Source organism: Petromyzon marinus, unplaced genomic scaffold (assembly GCF_048934315.1).
Source record: "Petromyzon marinus isolate PM22_M1 ecotype Great Lakes invasive population unplaced genomic scaffold, UKy_Petmar_22M1.pri1.0 PM_G_Scaffold_56, whole genome shotgun sequence".
NCBI classification, from domain to species: Eukaryota; Metazoa; Chordata; class Hyperoartia; order Petromyzontiformes; family Petromyzontidae; genus Petromyzon; species Petromyzon marinus.
The window spans coordinates 391844-411346 of record NW_027423009.1 but is presented as its reverse complement, the minus strand read 5'-3'; the positions used below and the strand labels follow the sequence as shown (position 1 = coordinate 411346).

The following is a 19503-nucleotide window of genomic DNA, read 5'->3' as shown; positions in this document are numbered from 1 at the left end:
GGAGGTCACGGGGCAGACCCAGGTGCCATGGGTCGACTGACTGAGATGACCGAGATAACCGGCTGATGCACCACCTGTGCCCCCTACTGTGCCAACTTGCTGTGTTTTAGCCACCCGGCGCTCCGCTCGTTGTTGTGAGCGTCGCTCCTAAACCCTCTGTTGTTGTTGGAGGGCGACTGCCTACAACTGCCCAGTAGCGTCCTTCACAAGCCTCCTCCACAGAGGCCGATCTTGACACCGCTGGTACCAGTCATTGGCAAGTCCACTCAGCTCCACATCCTCCTGTACCACGTCACTCCATCTCTTCTCTAGCCCGTGCTGCGCCCGTTTAGCCACCTCGATCCGGCCGAACAAAAGCGATTTGGGCATGCGGGCTACATGGCCCAGCCAACGCAGCCTTGCCTGCCGGAGGAGCTCACCGATGGGACTTTGTCCAGATCTTTCGAGGAATTGTGAACTCCTCACACAATCCAGTCTGGTTAAACCCAGGATGGATTGTAGGCAGGCCAGCCTAAATGTTTCTAACTGCCGAAGGTGTTCCATTAGGGGTGTCCACGTTTCGCAAGCATAGAGAAGGGAGGGAATGACTGTGGCAGAGAAGACCTGAAGCTTCTTGCGGAGTGACAGACCAGGTAGCTTCCACACAGCTTTATGCAACGATGAAAAGATATTGCCGCTCCACTAATTCGGAGTGAGACCTCTGCTGTTAAACCGGAGCCTGTCATGAGCACACTGCCCAGGTATGGGAAACTCTCCACTCTCTCCACAACTGCCCCATCACCGATTGGGAGTTGTGGGGGTGGAGTGTCCGATGGTACAAAATACCCAGGCAGGTGCTTAGTTTTGGTGGGGCTGATGGTAAGGCCCCACCACTTCATGGCACACTCAAGTTTCAGCAGCAGCGCCTCCAATTTCTCCTCTGAGTGAGCTGCTATTACCAGGTCGTCGGTATACATAACTTGGTTGACCAATAGGGAGCCATCCCTTGACCGCACCCGGGCATCAATCAGCCTCCCATTCTACCTGTACCAGATGGAAATTCCTCGGGTACAGCTACTGAAGGCTTCACGAACTACGTGGTCGAAATAGATGTTAAATAATGTTGGAGCCAGGGGACATCCCTGTCGCACCCCAAGGTTAACAGGGAATGGCTCTGACTCCCGGCCACGTAGTTTTACCTGGGCCCGCTCACTATCATGAAGGTCCTTAATGATCATGAGCAGAGGCTCAGGGATTCCGAAAATACGAAGAACAACCCAGAGCCCAGGCCTATTGATGGTATCATAGGCCTTGACCAGGTCAATGGAGCAGAGATGCAGGTCTTGTTGGAATTCCCTACACTTCTGCTGTAGCACACGGGCAGAATATATGGCATCTGTTCAGGACCGCCCTTTCCTGAAACCGTATTGGAGCTCCGCCAGCCTCTCCTCAGTGTGCCTAGCAAGGCGATGTTGAATAATCCTTGAGATTCCCCTGTAGTTGTTACAGTCTGTGGGGTCCCCCTTCTTAAAGAGGGGGACCACCAGGGCATCCTTCCAATCCTGCAGAACCCATCCAGTGGTCCAGACTGTTGTTATGATGTCATGTAGGGCAGTCTGTGCACAAACGCCACAATCCCTCAGCATTTCGCTTGGGAGATCATTTCTGCCCGGTGCCTTTCCTGGTTTCAGGCTCTGGATCGCCTTCAGTACTTCCTCAATGGATGGCACATCAGCCAGCCACTCACAGGGGGTGACTTCTTCCTCCAATATTTGAGGCACCGCAGCCTCAGCAGGGTCATCCCCACTTTGTCCCATGATGTTTTCCAGGCTGAGGGATTCCCCCTCCCCCAGGACCTCACAGAAATGCTAAGCAAATCTGCAAACCTGTTCCTGGGGGTCAGAGATTGGATCACCGTTCTTTCCCCTAATGATGGTAATAGGTGTGGCGCTGCAGGTTACTTTTTTGATGGAGTTAAATAGAGATTTGTGATCGCGGGCCATTGAGGCAGACTCCATCTCCACAGCAACCCGCGACCACCACCCATCCTTGCAGTGCCTCACGGCTCTCCGAACCTCCGAGCGAAGGATGCGGTAAGCCTCCTCATTCTCCAACGTGGGATGCTGTAGCCGATGAGCGTGGGCCTGTCGCTTTTTCTCAACCATCCTGAACACCTCCTCTGTCAGCCAGGGTCTCTGGGGAGGTCTGGACCGCGTACCCAAAGCAGCCATACACACACACAAAGATAAAGATCCCCCATATAGCCTTAACAGACTGTAGGGGCAAGTGCTGTTAGCGAGCAGCTATGAAGGCCGGAACGTTACACGAGGGGGTGGGTGGCCAGCACCACGCCCGACCGCCTTTGTCTCCCCAGTGGCAATGTTTTTATCCACCGCACCAGGTACTCATTTGAGGCTGAGTCGACTTAGGGGAGGCCCAGGACCGGTTCAGATAATCGTCACCGGTGTTGGCCGTGAGAGGAAATCGAACCCGGGTCGCCGGGTTCGTAGCGCAGCGCGCTAACCGCTACACTATCATACACACATACACACACACATACACACACACACTCAGACACTCGCACTCAAACACCTTTGTACCTTCACCTCCGCTCTCCCTCACACACTGTGAGGAGCGCCCCCACGCACTTCACTTGTGCTCATCAAAGACTAAGATCCCCTGTAGAGCCTTCAACAGACTGTTGGGGCAAGCGCTGTTAGCGAGCAGCACCTATGATGGGCAGGCGCAGCGTACGAGGGGCTGGCGTGGCCAACACCACCACCACCACGCCCGGATCTTTCATGCTCACACCTTCACCCACTCATACACGCACACACACTCACACTCTCCTCTCACGCTCACCTTTCCTCTCCCCACCCCCTCTCCCTCACACACTCACTCACTCACCTCTCTCCACACACCCACCTCTCCCCACACACTCACTCACCTGTCACACCCACACTCACCTCTCACACCCACACTCACTCACCTCTCACACCCACACTCACTCACCTCTCCACCACACACACACTCACTCACCTCTCACTCTCACACTCACTCACCTCTCCACCACACACACACACTCACTTAACCTCTCACACCCACACTCACCCACCTCTCCACCACACACACACTCACTCACCTCTCACACCCACACTCACCTCTCCACCACACCCACACTCACTCACCTCACCACACACTCACTCACTCACCTCTTACACTCACTCACCTCTCCACCACACACATACACACACACTCACCTCTCACACTCACCCACCTCTCCACCACACACACCCACACTCACTCACCTCTTACACCCACACTCACCTCTCCACCACACACACACACCACACTCACTCACTCACCTCTTACACCCACACTCACCTCTCCACCACACACACACCACACTCACTCACTCACTCACCTCTTACACCCACACTCACCTCTCCACCACACACACACCACACACTCACTCACTCACCTCTTACACCCACACTCACCTCTCCACCACACACACACCACACACTCACTCACCTCACCACACACTCACTCACTCACTTAACCTCTCCCTGCCACCCACGCTGTGCGCCGTCGCAGGAGCGAACGCGCAGCGTCGTCAAGTTCGACCTGCGCACGCGCGTCAAGGGCGGCGAGGCGTTCATCCCCAACGCCAACTACCACGACACTTCGCCCTACCGCTGGGGCGGCAAGTCCGACATCGACCTGGCGGCCGACGAGCACGGCCTCTGGGTCGTCTACGCCACGGAGCAGAACCACGGGCGCATGGTGGTGAGCCGCTTAAATCCGCGCGCGATGCGCGTCGAGGCCTCCTTCGAGACGGCCTACGTCAAGCGCTCGGCCTCCGACGCCTTCATGGCGTGCGGCGTCCTCCACGTCCTGCGCTCGACTTACGAGGACGACGGCGACGGAGGGGCGGACGCCGCGGGAGGAGGAGGAGGAGGAGGAGGAGGAGGGGGAGGAGGGGGGACGAGCGACCGCATCGACTACGTGTACGACACCGACTCGCGGCGGGACGCTCGCGTCTCCGTCCCGTTCCCCAACCCGTTCCGGTTCATCACGTCGGTGCAGTACAACGCGCGCGACCGCGCCCTCTACGTGTGGAACAACCACCACGCGCTGCGCTACGCGCTGCGCTTCGGCACGCGGGACCCCGCCGCGGGTGAGCGGGAGGGTGTCGGTGGGGTTGGTTGTGGGTTGGGGGGAGCGGGGGGGGTGGGGTGTGGAAGAGTGGGGCGATGGGGAGAGGTTGGATTGGAGTTTGAAAGTCCGCTTTGTCTTCTTTGGTTCTTTCGGTAAAGTCACGTAGAATGAGAATAAAATAATAAATTGATAAAATAAAATAACACAATAATATTCTCACGACGTTTCGGCCACAACACAAGCGGCCTTCATCAGGTGAAGGGACGAGACTGTCTGGTAGGACAGCGCTGGAGTGAAAAAAAGCCACGTTCAGATCACGACCTTTAAGCTGTGTCAGAAGAAACAAAGCGCCTTGACAAAGGAATTAGCATATAATTTAGCATTGAAATGGCCGAGTGATTAGCTTGTGACTGGTCACAGAAATGGCTATGTTAAAGTTAAAGCATACACATCCGCAGAGGCACCCCTTGACAAAGGAATTAGCATAGAATTTAGCATTGAAATAGCTAAGTTAAAGCATACACATCCGCAGAGGCACCCCTTGACAAAGGAATTAGCATAGAATTTAGCATTGAAATAGCTGAGTGATTAGCTTGTAACTGGTCACAGAAATAGCTATGTTTAAAGTCAGAGCATACACATTCACCGAGGCACCTAGTACAAATCAAACAGGAGAATTTAGCATTGAAATAACTAGGCGAATTTAGCATTGAAATAACTGAGTGATTAGCTAGTGACTGGTCACAGAAATGGCTATGTTGAAGTCAAGGTCTACACATCTGAGCTATTCACAGTAACTGGGTATACAATACAATGTATAATGAATACTACATAGTGAACCAATAAAAAACTAAAATATAAATTACCTTAATGTTATCAATAAACTCTATATTCTCCAATCAGCTAAGCTACCAACAATGAGTCGTTATATATCACAATGCTATATGGCGAAAAAATGGGTGGATTCTTACCCTCAACTTTAGCAACACGGATAGCTACGGGCACCGTTCAGACGGACGAGTTCATCCAAGGTCGGAACAGAGGAGGGGGATAGAGACAGCTGCGAGGCGCTATTATACTCCATGTTGTAAACCATACCATTAACCGTGGTGTGAGAGGTATTAAGAGTCAATGCTGGTGAAAGAGCTGCGGTCTGAAGGTCATCGTAAAATACAATTAATTAAGAACGGAAATGGTTTGAAACATCTTTCCAATGGTTACTAAGCCAGAATCCATCTTCTCGGTTGAAATTGTCTCTGTGCTTGTATATGTGAATGGCCTCATGAACGAATCTCTCATGGTAGCCGGTTGGTTTGCAAAGAACCTCCGTCTTGGAGAAGTCAATGTCATGTGAGCCCACTGAATTATAACAGTGATCTGCCATGGCAGTGGAGTTCGTCCTACCGTGTTTCAAGTCTGCTTTATGTTCACGGATGCGGTCCGAGATATGTCGTTTGGTTTCTCCAATGTAGATACTACCACAGAGGCACTTTAGTTTGTAAACGCCCGGGTACTGTATGTCTGGACCAGCATCTTTTACAGATGGAACTAGATCACGGATTTTATGTGTTGTGTTGAATCGGACCTGGATCTTGTGTTTATTTAGGATTTTGGAGATCTTTTTAGTGACCCCTGCAATGCAGGGTAAGGTGATGGTTTTGAGTGTCTCCACAAGAGAATCCTTCTTCATGACTGGAGTGATGGCTTTGCGGATTGTGTAGTCGGAGTAACCATTAGCCCTGAGAGCCTGGTGTACGTGCTTGAGTTCACTGGTAATGTGTTCCTGGTCGGAAATGCATTGGGCTCTATGGTATAGAGTCTTGATGAGGGAGTTCTTCTGGAATGGATGGTGGTGGGAATCCAGTTTCAAGTAAGCATCTATATGGGTGGCTTTCCTGTAGACAGAGTGGCTCATTGAACCATCATGTCTCCTTTTAATTAAGACATCCAAAAAGGGTATTTTGCCATCTTTTTCGACCTCCATGGTAAATCTGATGGCTGGGTGTATGGAATTGATGTGGTCACGGAATTGGTCTAGAGCAGGCTGGCCATGTGGCCAGATGACAAAGGTGTCATCCACGTACCTCTTCCATAAGGTCGGGCGTAGAGTGGCAGTCTGGATGGCGTCAGTTTCAATTTTTTCCATGAATACGTTGGCTACAACCGGAGATAGGGGGGAGCCCATTGGGGTGCCCTCAGTTTGTTTGTAGAAAGTTCCATTCCAGGTGAAGTATGTGTTGGTTAAGCAATGTCTCACCAGGGGGGGTACATCAGTGTGCAGTCCTTGATGAACCAGGTCTTCAATGATAGTGATGGTGTCAGGTACCGGGACTTTGGTGAACAAGGACACCACATCAAAACTGACAAGCAGGTCGTCTGGGGACAGGGAAATGCCTTTCATTGTCGATACCAGGTGAGTAGAATTTAGTACCGCAGAGGTGGTTTTTCCAGTGAAAGGTCGCAGTATATCAGCAAGAAAACGTGCCAGTTTATAGGTGGGGGAGTTGATAGTAGAGACGATGGGACGAAGGGGTGTATCTTCTTTGTGTATCTTTGGAAGGCCATATAATCTTGGTGGTCTGGCAGCAGAGGGTTTCAACGAGAACTGTTTGGTCTCATCAATTAATTCTGTTGAATCAGAGATGATTTTGTTCGTTTTGGTAACCAGGCTGTTGGTGGGATCTCTTTTTATTTTTGTATAGCTGCCATCGTTGAGTAGTTCTTGAATTTTGTTGTTATATTCTGTTTTGTCCATGATGACAGTGGCATTGCCCTTGTCGGCTGAGAGGACGACAATATCATCCCTCTTTTTAATTGAGATAATTCAAAACGTTCGTCTTTGCTGATGTTGCTGGGTGGCAACTTAGCGTTTTTGAGGGTTGCAGCGATTTCAGATCTTGCTACGTCTGCAGCGATGGGACTCAAGCCCTTGAGTGCAACGTCGACATGGGCAATGATGTCGTTAACCGGTAAGTGTCTCGGGGTGACAGCAAAGTTTAGACCTTTAGCTAAAAGGGATTTCAGACCATCAGAAATGGAACTGTTACTGCGATTAATTATGACTTTGTTGACGTCTATCTTTTCGGTGTGTGGGTGTACCCCCCCTTGTGAGACATTGCTTAACCAACACATACTTCACCTGGAATGGAACTTTCTACAAACAAACTGAGGGCACCCCAATGGGCTCCCCCCTATCTCCAGGTGTAGCCAACGTATTCATGGAAAATTTTGAAACTGACGCCATCCAGACTGCCACTCTACGCCCGACCTTATGGAAGAGGTACGTGGATGACATCTTTGTCATCTGGCCACATGGCCATCCTGCTCTAGACCAATTCCGCGACCACATCAATTCCATACACCCAGCCATCAGATTTACCATGGAGGTCGAAAAAGATGGCAAACTCCCCTTTTTGGATGTCTTAATTAAAAGGAGACATGATGGTTCAATGAGCCACTCTGTCTACAGGAAAGCCACACATACAGATGCTTACTTGAAACCGGATTCCCACCACCATCCATTCCAGAAGAACTCCCTCATCAAGGCTCTATACCATAGAGCCCAATGCATTTCCGACCAGGAACACATTACCAGTGAACTCAGGCACGTACACCAGGCTCTCAGGGCTAATGGTTACTCCGACTACACAATCCGCAAAGCCATCACTCCAGTCATGAAGAAGGATTCTCTTGTGGAGCCACTCAAAACCATCACCTTACCCTACATTGCAGGGGTCACTAAAAAGATCTCCAAAATCCTGAATAAACACAAGATCCAGGTCCGATTCAACACAATACATAAAATCCGTGATCTGGTTCCATCTGTAAAAGATGCTGTTCCAGACATACAGTACCCGGGGGTTTACAAACTAAAGTGCCTCTGTGGTAGTAGCTACATTGGAGAAACCAAACGACATATCTCGGACCGCATCCGTGAACATAAAGCAGACTTGAAACACGGTAGGACGAACTCCACTGCCATGGCAGATCACTGTTATAATTCAGTGGGCTCACATGACATTGACTTCTCCAAGACGGAGGTTCTTTGCAAACCAACCGGCTACCATGAGAGATTCGTTCATGAGGCCATTCACATATACAAGCACAGAGACAATTTCAACCGAGAAGATGGATTCTGGCTTAGTAACCATTGGAAAGATGTTTTAAACCATTTCCGTTCTTAATTAAATGTATTTTACGATGACCTTCAGACCGCAGCTCTTTCACCAGCATTGACTCTTAATACCTCTCACACCACGGTTAATGGTATGGTTTACAACATGGAGTATAATAGCGCCTCGCAGCTGTCTCTCTCCCCCTCCTCTGTTCCGACCTTGGATGAACTCGTCCGTCTGAACGGGGCCCGTAGCTATCCGTGTTGCTAAAGTTGAGGGTAAGAATCCACCCATTTTTTCGCCATATAGCATTGTGATATATAACGACTTATTGTTGGTAGCTTAGCTGATTGGAGAATATAGAGTTCATTGATAACATTAAGGTAATTTATATTTTAGTTTTTTATTGGTTCACTATGTAGTATTCATTATACATTGTATTGTATACCCAGTTACTGTGAATAGCTCAGATGTGTAGATCTTGACTTCAACATAGCCATTTCTGTGACCAGTCACTAGCTAATCACTCAGTTATTTCAATGCTAAATTCGCCTAGTTATTTCAATGCTAAATTCTCCCGTTTGATTTGTACTAGGTGCCTCGGTGAATGTGTATGCTCTGACTTTAAACATAGATATTTCTGTGACCAGTTACAAGCTAATCACTCAGCTATTTCAATGCTAAATTCTATGCTAATTCCTTTGTCAAGGGGTGCCTCTGCGGATGTGTATGCTTTAACTTAGCTATTTCAATGCTAAATTCTATGCTAATTCCTTTGTCAAGGGGTGCCTCTGCGGATGTGTATGCTTTAACTTTAACATAGCCATTTCTGTGACCAGTCACAAGCTAATCACTCAGCCATTTCAATGCTAAATTATATGCTAATTCCTTTGTCAAGGCGCTTTGTTTCTTCTGACACAGCTTAAAGGTCGTGATCTGAACGTGGCTTTTTTTCACTCCAGCGCTGTCCTACCAGACAGTCTCGTCCCTTCACCTGATGAAGGCCGCTTGTGTTGTGGCCGAAACGTCGTGAGAATATTATTGTGTTATTTTATTTTATCAATTTATTATTTTATTCTCATTCTACGTGACTTTACCGAAAGAACCAAAGAAGATGAATCCTTGCAGTCACGAAAGCTTTAAATCGAAATTTAACCGCCTCTACGAGGAGGGATTTCACACATCCTTAAGATCATTCAACAGACTCCGGGATAAGAAGGCTCAACTAATCGAGTCTCTCACCTTTCTGAAGAGATGCCGCGACTCTAAGGTAATACCAACCGCATTTACACTAACCTCTTCTGTTGCAACTTCTCTCAATGCAAAACGAATTCTAACTAGAACTAGCTTTGCTCTTATCTCGGAAAAAATCAGACTTACACGCACCGAACTCGATCAGTTAGACAAGACACTCTACAAATCACACTTAACATTGACAGCAACAATGTCTACATCGGATTGGGAACATGTAGACAATATGACTATCTCTTCGGCTGCCACTATGTCGACCAAATGTAGGGACAATTTGATTTCCAAATTCAAGCACCTCTCCAGCAAATAATCGGACCCACACACCGAAAAGATAGACGTCAACAAAGTCATAATTAATCGCAGTAACAGTTCCATTTCTGATGGTCTGAAATCCGTTTTAGCTAAAGGTCTAAACTTTGCTGTCACACCTAGACACTTACCGGTTAATGATATCTTTGCCCATGTCGACGTTGCACTCAAGGGCTTGAGTCCCATCGCTGCAGACGTAGCAAGATCTGAAATCGCTGCAACCCTCAAAAACGCTAAGTTGCCACCCAGCAACATCAGCAAAGACGAACGTTTTGAATTATCTCAATTAAAAAAGAGGGATGATATTAAATTTTGATTTAAAGCTTTCGTGACTGCAGTAATTCATATTCTTAGTTTTTTCGGTAAAGTCACGTTGAAGAGAAACAACAAAATAACAAAATATATATAAAACAATAAAAAATTCTCACGACGTTTCGACCATAACTCAAACGGTCATCATCAGGTGTGTCGGTTTGCATAAATGTATTTTGAAAACGGCATATTTATTTATATATATATATAAAAAAATAACGTTTGCGTCACGCGCAGCGATTGGCAGTTTGCCCAGGACTAGTCCATCTATTTTTTGAAAAGAGGAGGGGGGAGACGAAATTTGTTTTTATGTATGCTGTCTGAAAGAATCCACCCATATTTTCGCCATTATAAAAATATAAAAAAAACAATAAAATTATCACGACGTTTCGACTGCAACACCAAGCAATCGTCATCAGGTGTGAAAACCAGAGCAAGAAAATGTTCTTGCTGTGGTTTTTTCTTGCTGTGGTTTTCACACCTGATGATGATTGCTTTGTGTTGCAGTCGAAACGTCGTGAGAATTTTATTGTTTTATATTTTTATTATTTTATTGTTTCCCTTCTACATGGTGGTGACTTTACCAAAAGAACCAAGAATATGAATCCCTGCAGTCACGGAAGCTTTGAATCAAACCTCCTGTGTTATTGGCAGAAAGGGCTAAAACCTATTCTTATCTTTCAATACTTTTGATACTGGCAAAACAATATTTCCCGATGGTGTAGCTGCTCACCCCCGAGATATCAAGGCTCCGATAGTACCGTTGTCCTTGTCCTGGTCACCTTTCGGCATTCTCTGGTGAGACACTGATGGGACTGGGCCATTAAGACGGCTGTCTCTGGTGCAGGCCAATACGTTTCAAAGACAGTGCATCACATACTACCAGAGCGTGATGTTTCCGTTTGCAAGTTCACCACAGATATGTGCGCGGTTATTTCGGACGTGATTGCTTGTGTGAGGTTTCGTCTGTTTTAGTGTTTGAGCATCTTAACACCTCCTGTTTTAGTGCCAGAAAGGGGTCAAGCCTATTCTTGTTTTTCACACGGTGACCGACTTTGTTCGACGGTAGCGATCGGGGCGGTACGTTGGAACTTTCTCTCGCGCCCCGCGTGGCCGACTGCGCTAATCGGAGGTGCGTGAGGAGGCCTCCTCCTTGGCTTTTGTCTCTGACGTTGCGCTCGCCAGCTGCCCCCCCCCCCCCCCATGGGTCGAGCATGAGGCCAGAAAACTTTGAAGCGGCTCAAGCTTTGAACTCTTTGGGACACCGGGGATGGCCTTCCTGAAACCGGGGAACGTTCGGCCAGTGCAGGACGTTTGGTAGCCCTGCGCCGCTGCGCTTGGGTTGTGAATGTTTGCACGTTGAAGTTTTTCCGCGCCGTACGTAGCCGATCGTGCCAATAGGCGGTGTCGAATGGAGCGGCCGGCCGTCGCTGCTCTTGCCGCCGTCGACTATGTAAATGTTAGCCGGTCGCGCCCGTGTCATCAATGCGGTCGTTTTGTTCTTTGCGTTTCCCACAATGCAGTGCACGAGATTTCGACGTCGGGGCCTTCCAGCGGAGGCGGCACCGCAAGTCCTCCGCGGAGCCGCGTGGCGACGGTGCCGCCCATCCCTGCGCAACTGCCGCAGGTGACGGTGGTGGTGACGGTGGTGGTAGCAGCAAGAGTGTTGGCAGTAGTGGTGGTGGTGGTGGTGGTGATAGTGGTGGGGAGCGGTGGTGCGGCGGTTAGCGCTACGCCGCGCTATGAACCCGGCGACCCCGAGTTCGATTCCCGCTCACGGCCAACACCGGTGACGATTATCTGAACCGGTCCTGGGACTCCTCTCCTAGGTCGACTCAGCCTCAAATAATTAGCTGGTACGGTGCGTAAAAACATCACCGCAGGCGGTCGGGCATGGTGCTGGCCACCCATCCCCTTGCGTGCCGTGCCGGCCTTCATAGCTGCTCGCGAACAGCATTGCCCCTACAGTCTGTTAAAGGTTATACGGGGGGGGTGGGGGATCTTTATATTTGTTGGCAGTGGTAGTGGCGACTGTGGTGGTGGCGTTGTTGTTGCTGATGGTAGTGGTGGTGAGCGGTGGCGGTTGGCGCACCGCACCTCCGATTAGCACGGTTGGCTCTGCACGGTTGGCGAAAGAGGTTCAACACTTGCAACGCTGCGCTCCACTCTTTAACGCCACCGCAGGACACAACCGACGTGAAACCGGGAGACGCGGCGCCCGCTGACGGCGGCGAGGGCGGCACCCGCGACCCCGCATTCTGTCCCCCCACGCTCGCCCACGCCGTCCAGTGGCCCCAGCTGCCGCCGGGCAAGACGGCGGAGAGGCCCTGTCCTGCGGGTGCCGTCGGTGAGTCCGCCCGCCCTCCGCCTCCGCCCGTCTCCCTCTGTCTCCCTCTGTCTCCGAGTCTCTATCTGCGTCTCTGTCTCTCACGTCTCCCTCTGTCTCCCTCTGTCTCCGGGTCTCTAGCTGCGTTTCTGTCTCTCACGTCTCCCTCTGTCTCCCCCTGTCTCCGAGTCTCTATCTGCGTCTCTGTCTCTCACGTCTCCCTCTGTCTCCCTCTGTCTCCGAGTCTCTATCTGTGTCTCTGTCTCTCACGTCTCCCTCTGTCTCCCCCTGTCTCCTGGTCTCTATCTGCGTCTCTGTCTCTCACGTCTCCCTCTGTCTCCCTCTATCTCCGAGTCTCTAGCTGTGTCTCTGTCTCTCACGTCTCCCTCTGTCTCCCCCTGTCTCCTGGTCTCTAGCTGCGTCTCTGTCTCTCACGTCTCCCTCTGTCTCCCCGTGTCTCCGAGTCTCTAGCAGCGTCTCTGTCTCTCACGTCTGCCTCTGTCTCCCCGTGTCTCCGAGTCTCTATCTGCGTCTCTGTCTCTCACGTCTCTCTCTGTCTCCCCCTGTCTCCGAGTCTCTAGCTGCGTCTCTGTCTCTCACGTCTCCCTCTGTCTCCCCCTGTCTCCGAGTCTCTAGCTGTGTCTCTGTCTCTCACGTCTCCCTCTGTCTCCCCGTGTCTCCGAGTCTCTATCTGCGTCTCTGTCTCTCACGTCTCCCTCTGTCTCCCCCTGTCTCCGGGTCTCTAGCTGCGTCTCTGTCTCTCACGTCTCCCTCTGTCTCCCCCTGTCTCCGGGTCTCTAGCTGTGTCTCTGTCTCTCACGTCTCCCTCTGTCTCCCTCTGTCTCCGAGTCTCTAGCTGTGTCTCTGTCTCTCACGTCTCCCTTTGTCTCTCTCTGTCTCCGAGTCTCTAGCTGTGTCTCTGTCTCTCACGTCTGCCTCTGTCTCCCCGTGTCTCCGAGTCTCTATCTGCGTCTCTGTCTGTCACGTCTCCCTCTGTCTCCCCCTGTCCCCGAGTCTCTAGCTGCGTCTCTGTCTCTCACGTCTCCCTCTGTCTCCCCCTGTCTCCGAGTCTCTAGCTGCGTCTCTGTCTCTCACGTCTCCCTCTGTCGCCCCCTGTCTCCGACTCTCTAGCTGCGTCTCTATCTCTCACCTCTCTCTCTGTCGCCCCCTTTCTCCGACTCTCTAACTGCGTCTCTGTCTCTCACGTCTCCCTCTGTCTCCCCCTGTCTCCGAGTCTTTATCTGTGTCTCTGTCTCTCACGTCTCCCTCTGTCTCCCCCTGTCTCCGAGTCTCTATCTGCGTCTCTGTCTCTCACATCTCCCTCTGTCTCCCCCTGTCTCCGAGTCTCTATCTGCGTCTCTGTCTCTCACGTCTCCCTGTATCTCCGTGTCTCTGTCTCCCAAATCTTCCTCTGTATCAGTGTCTCTATCTGCGTGTCTGTTTCACATCTTCCTATCTCCATCTTTCTTTCTATTTATCTGTGTGTGTGTGTCTGTGTGTGTATCTGTGTGTGTGTCTGTGTGTGTATCTGTGTGTGTGTGTGTGTGTCACTGTGTGTGCGTCTGCGTGTGTATCTGTGTGTGTGTTTGTGTGTGTGTCTGTGTGTGTCTGTGTGTGTGACTCTGTGTGCGTCTGTGTGTGTGTCTGTGTGTGTGTCTGTGTGTGTCTGAGTGTGTGTCTGTGTGTGTGTCTGTGTGTGTGTCTGTGTGTGTGACTGTGTGTGTGTCTGTGTGTGTGTGTCTGTGTGTGTGTCTGTTTGTGTGTCTGTGTGTGTGTGTCTGTTTGTGTGTCTGTGTGTGTGTGTCTGTTTGTGTGTCTGTGTGTGTGTGTCTGTGTGTGTGTGTCTGTGTGTGTGTCTGTGTGTGTAACTGTGTGTGTGTCTGTGTGTGTCTGTGTCTGTCTGTTTGTGTGTCTGTGTGTGTGTGTCTGTTTGTGTGTCTGTATGTGTGTGTCTGTGTGTGTCTGTGTGTGTCTGTGTCTGTCTGTGTGTGTGTCTGTGTGTGTGTCTGTGTGTGTGTCTGTGTGTGTGTCTGTGTGTGTCGCTCTCTCTGCCCCCCGTCCCCTCGCTCTCCGTTTTTGCGTCTCATGCTTTTATTTCTGTAGAACTCTCTCTGTCTATCTCTCTCTACCTATCTATTTTCTCTGTCACCCTATCTCTGTATCTTTGTCTCTTTGTGCCTCTCTTTCTATCTCTCTCTACCTATCTGTTTTTCTCTGTCACCCTATCTCTGTATCTTTATCTCTTTGTGCTTCTCTGTCTATCTCTCTCCGGTTGTCTATCTCCTGCTTATCTCAGTCTCTCTTTCTCTCTGTATCCACCCCCCCCTACCCATCTCCCTTTGTCTCGCTGTCTCAGTCTGTGTCTGTGCCTCCCTCCGTGCGGGGTGGGGAGCGGCGGTGCAGCGGTCAGCGCTACGCTGCGCTACGAACCCGGCGACCCGAATTTGATTCCCGCTCACGGCCACCAACAGCCAGTGACCATCATCTGAACTCGTCCCGGGCCTCCGCTTGGTCGACTCGGCCTCAAATTAGTACCTGCAGTGATTAGTAAAAAAACATCTCCACTGGGGAGACAAAGGCGGCCGGGCGTGGTGCTTGCCACCCACCCCTCTCGTGTGCCTTGACGGCCTTCATTCGTTGCTTCTCGCTAACAGCCACTTGGTGCAACGGTCTGTTAAGGTTACACGCGGGGGTCCTTTTGTCTTTGTGGAGTGTGGGAGGTGGTGAGACGTGGCTAGATGGGATGTGGGGCTCAAGCACCGCTCAGCAATGTTGCCTTGAGGATATCACGTGAGAAAACCACATCCAATCACACACATTCTCACCAATAGTGGAGTTTTTTTGGGGGGTTAGATCGTGTAAATGTATCAGTGTGTGTCCTTAAACCCGCCACCACCCGACGCAACCAACTAGTAAGGGTTGTCACGTCACTTGCCAATTCGTCACTAGTACAGCACTAGTGTGTAGTGTATAGTGTAGTGTATAGTGTCGTGTATAGTGTCGTGTATAGTAGTGTATAGTGTAGTGTATAGTGTAGTATATAGTAGTGTGTAGTGTAGTGTATAGTAGTGTAGTGTATAGTAGTGTAGTGTATAGGCTCCAGAGGATTATTTGTGTGTGTGTGTGTACTAGGGAGACAATGGTCTATGTAGGCTACAGAGGGATCTGTGTGTGTGTGTGTACTGGGGAGACAATGGTCTATGTAGGCTACAGAGGGATCTGTGTGTGTGTACTAGGGAGACAATGGTCTATGTAGGCTACAGGGGGATCTGTGTGTGTGTGTGTACTAGGGAGACAATGGTCTATGTAGGCTACAGAGGGATCTGTGTGTGTGTGTACTGGAGAGACAATGGTCTATGTAGGCTACAGAGGGATCTGTGTGTGTGTACTAGGGAGACAATGGTCTATGTAGGCTACAGAGGGATCTGTGTGTGTGTGTACTAGGGAGACAATGGTCTATGTAGGCTACAGAGGGATCTGTGTGTGTGTACTTAGGGAGACAGTGGTCTATGTAGGCTACAGAGGGATCTGTGTGTGTGTACTAGGGAGACAATGGTCTATGTAGGCTACAGAGGGATCTGTGTGTGTGTGTGTGTGTACTAGGGAGACAATGGTCTATGTAGGTTACAGAGGGATCTGTGTGTGGGTGTGTGTACTAGGGAGATAATGGTCTATGTAGGCTACAGAGGGATCTTTGTGTGTGTGTGTACTGGGGAGACAATGGTCTATGTAGGCTACAGAGGGATCTGTGTGTGTGTGTGTGTACTAGGGAGACAATGGTCTATGTAGGCTATAGAGGGATCTGTGTGTGTGTGTAATGGGGAGACAATGGTCTATGTAGGCTACAGAGGGATCTGTGTGTGTGTGTACTAGGGAGACAATGGTCTATGTAGGCTACAGAGGGATCTGTGTGTGTGTGTGTACTAGGGAAACAATGGTCTATGTAGGCTACAGAGGGATCTGTGTGTGTGTGTGTACTAGGGAGACAATGGTCTATGTAGGCTACAGAGGGATCTGTGTGTGTACTGGGGAGACAATGGTCTATGTAGGCTACAGAGGGATCTGTGTGTGTCTGTGTACTAGGGAGACAATGGTGTATGTAAGCTACAGAGGGATCTGTGTGTGTGTACTGGGGAGACAATGGTCTATGTAGGTTACAGAGGGATCTGTGTGTGGGTGTGTACTTGGGAGACAATGGTCTATGTAGGCTACAGAGGGATCTGTGTGTGTGTGTACTGGGGAGACAATGGTCTATGTAGGCTACAGAGGGATCTGTGTGTGTGTGTACTAGGGAGACATTGGTCTATGTAGGTTACAGAGGGATCTGTGTGTGTGTGTGTACTAGGGAAACAATGGTCTATGTAGGCTACAGAGGGATCTGTGTGTGTGTGTACTAGGGAGACAATGGTCTATGTAGGCTACAGAGGGATCTGTGTGTGTGTACTAAGGAGACAATGGTCTATGTAGGCTACAGAGGGATCTGTGTGTGTGTATACTAGGGAGACAATGGTCTATGTAAGCTACAGAGGGATCTGTGTGTGTGTGTACTAGGGAGACAATGGTCAATGTAGGCTACAGAGGGATCTGTGTGTGTGTGTGTACTAGGGAGACAATGGTCTATGTAGGCTACAGAGGGATCTGTGTGTGTGTGTGTACTAGGGAGACAATGGTCTATGTAGGCTACAGAGGGATCTGTGTGTGTGTGTACTGGGGAGACAATGGTCTATGTAGGCTACAGAGGGATCTGTGTGTGTGTGTGTACTAGGGAGACAATGGTCTATGTAGGCTACAGAGGGATCTGTGTGTGTGTGTGTACTAGGGAGACAATGGTCTATGTAGGCTACAGAGGGATCTTTGTGTGTGTGTGTACTGGGGAGACAATGGTCTATGTAGGCTACAGAGGGATCTGTGTGTGTGTGTGTACTAGGGAGACAATGGTCTATGTAGGCTACAGAGGGATCTGTGTGTGTGTGTGTACTAGGGAGACAATGGTCTATGTAGGCTACAGAGGGATCTGTGTGTGTGTGTACTGGGGAGACAATGGTCTATGTAGGCTACAGAGGGATCTGTGTGTGTGTCTGTGTGTGAACGCGTGCGTGTGTGGGTGTTTGTGCACACGCTGTGTGTGCACGTGGATCAATCACGTGAGGTGGGGAGCGGCGACTCCACTGTTGGCGCACTGCGCTTCGAACCCGGCGATCTGAATTGGATTTTCCAGCCGCAGCATCGGTGGCGATTGATATCTGACCAGAGTCTTGGGCATCCCTTAGGTGAACTCAGACTAAATCGATGAATTACCTATATGTGCAAATGTGTACGATTGTGTATTGTGCGTGTAAATGTGTGTGCCTTCTTGTATATTTAAATGTGCGTGATTGGATATTGATTATGTGTGAGAGTGTGTATGTGTGATTGCATATTGATTATGTGTGAGAGTGTGTGTATGTGTGATTGCATATTGATTATGTGTGAGAGTGTGTGTATGTGTGATTGTATGTTGATTACGTGTGAGAGTGTGTGTATGTGTGATCGTATATTCGTATGTGTTGGTGGGCTATGAACCCATTGAACTGAGTTTGATTCCCGCTCGTGGCCAACATTGGTTCCGAACATACGAACCTACCCTGGGCTCCCCCGTGGTCTAGACGTTAACCACCTCGCCCGGTGGTCGTGGGTTCGATCCCAATGCTGACGCATTGCGGATTGAAGTTTGCATGTTTCGCTCCCCGTGGTCCCGTGGATTTTTCCCCGGGTCCTCCGGTTTTCCCCTCCACATTTGAGAATCGCCACGCATCGTTTGGGGCGTTTGGCCGCCGCTACAAATTCCCGCGCGGTGATCCACTTTCGCCAGAGCCGTCATTCGTTTGCCAGGTGACTCCTGAAACAAAGGGGCTGTACAGCTCAGTGGGCCTTACCCGGTGAACTGCTGCAGACGTTGTTGGCGGTAACGCGGCGCGCTTTGTAAACAGCAGCACCGGAGATGCAAAGGCGACCGGCCGCCCGCCCTATCGTGTGCCGTGCCGTCTCTCAGAGGCGTTCGCTAATGGCACTCGGCCCAGCGGCGTCTGTCAAGGGCCGCACGGGGGAACTTTGTCTCTGTGCGCGTGCACGCTTCAGGCACGGCTCTCTACACCTGCGATGCCGTCGCTGGAGCCTGGTCTGCCCGAGGGCCCGATTTGAGCAACTGCACTTCCGCCTGGGTGAACAGAATCGCGCAATGGGTGAGCCGTCAACTCCCTGCTGCCTCCTTCACTGGCCTGCCTCTCCTCCCTGCCTCACCTCCCTCCCTCCCTGCCTCTCCCTTCCCCCCATGTGAGACACCAATCGAGTCGTCATCATCGTCGTCACGGCCGTCGCAATGCCCGCAACGCCCCCCCCCACCCACCATCTCGTCTCCTCCGCTCCGTCTGTTCGGCGGTCTTCACCCCCCGCCTCGTCCGTCGCCTTCGGCTGCCGCCGTTCCGTCACGCCCGGCTGTCGCTCATCCGCCGGGCGTCGTTCCGTCACGGGGATGGCGTCCGTCAGCGAGCCCGTTCGTCCACTCCAAATCGAAATCGGACGCCTTCCGTGAATGATGAGAAAGTGAATCAAAAGAGAAGAAAAACTGTCTGAGCCGGCTAAACTATAGGGGATAGTAAACCTGATACAGCCACCGCGTTCAGCTTCACTCTGAGCTGGTGGTCTAGACAAGGCTGAGAACACCGTGACGTGCACCCGGGTGCACGTCACGGTGTTCCGTCAATCACGCTCCATGTTCCGTCAATCACGCTCCGTGCCGTGTTGTGCAGCAATGCACTGCACACCACAGGGCTCCGCTCCATGTTCCGTCAATCACGCTCCGTGCCGTGTTGTTGAGCAATGCACTGCACAACACAGGGATCCGCTCCATGTTCCGTCAAGCACGCTCCGTGCCGTGTCGTGCAGCGCACCTTGCACGCGCATCATAGAGACTCGTTACGTGCGGTCAGAGACTCCGGAGGGAGCGATGGTTGACAACCGGGACCGGTCAAACGGAAACCGGGCAGCTGGCAAACAAAGCCCGATTGCTCG

General features: G+C 50.7%; 1 protein-coding gene across 1 annotated transcript in view; it reads left to right on the top strand.

The window, feature by feature from the left end:
• LOC142918164 (adhesion G protein-coupled receptor L3-like) overlaps window positions 1-19503 on the top strand; it is a 42281-nt gene that overhangs the window by 7638 nt on the left and 15140 nt on the right. The window contains exons 3-6 of the mRNA XM_076062276.1: window positions 3577-4159; window positions 11651-11754; window positions 12312-12474; window positions 18571-18674. Coding sequence (XP_075918391.1) covers window positions 3577-4159; window positions 11651-11754; window positions 12312-12474; window positions 18571-18674 — 954 coding nt within the window. The remainder of the gene's footprint in view (window positions 1-3576; window positions 4160-11650; window positions 11755-12311; window positions 12475-18570; window positions 18675-19503) is intronic.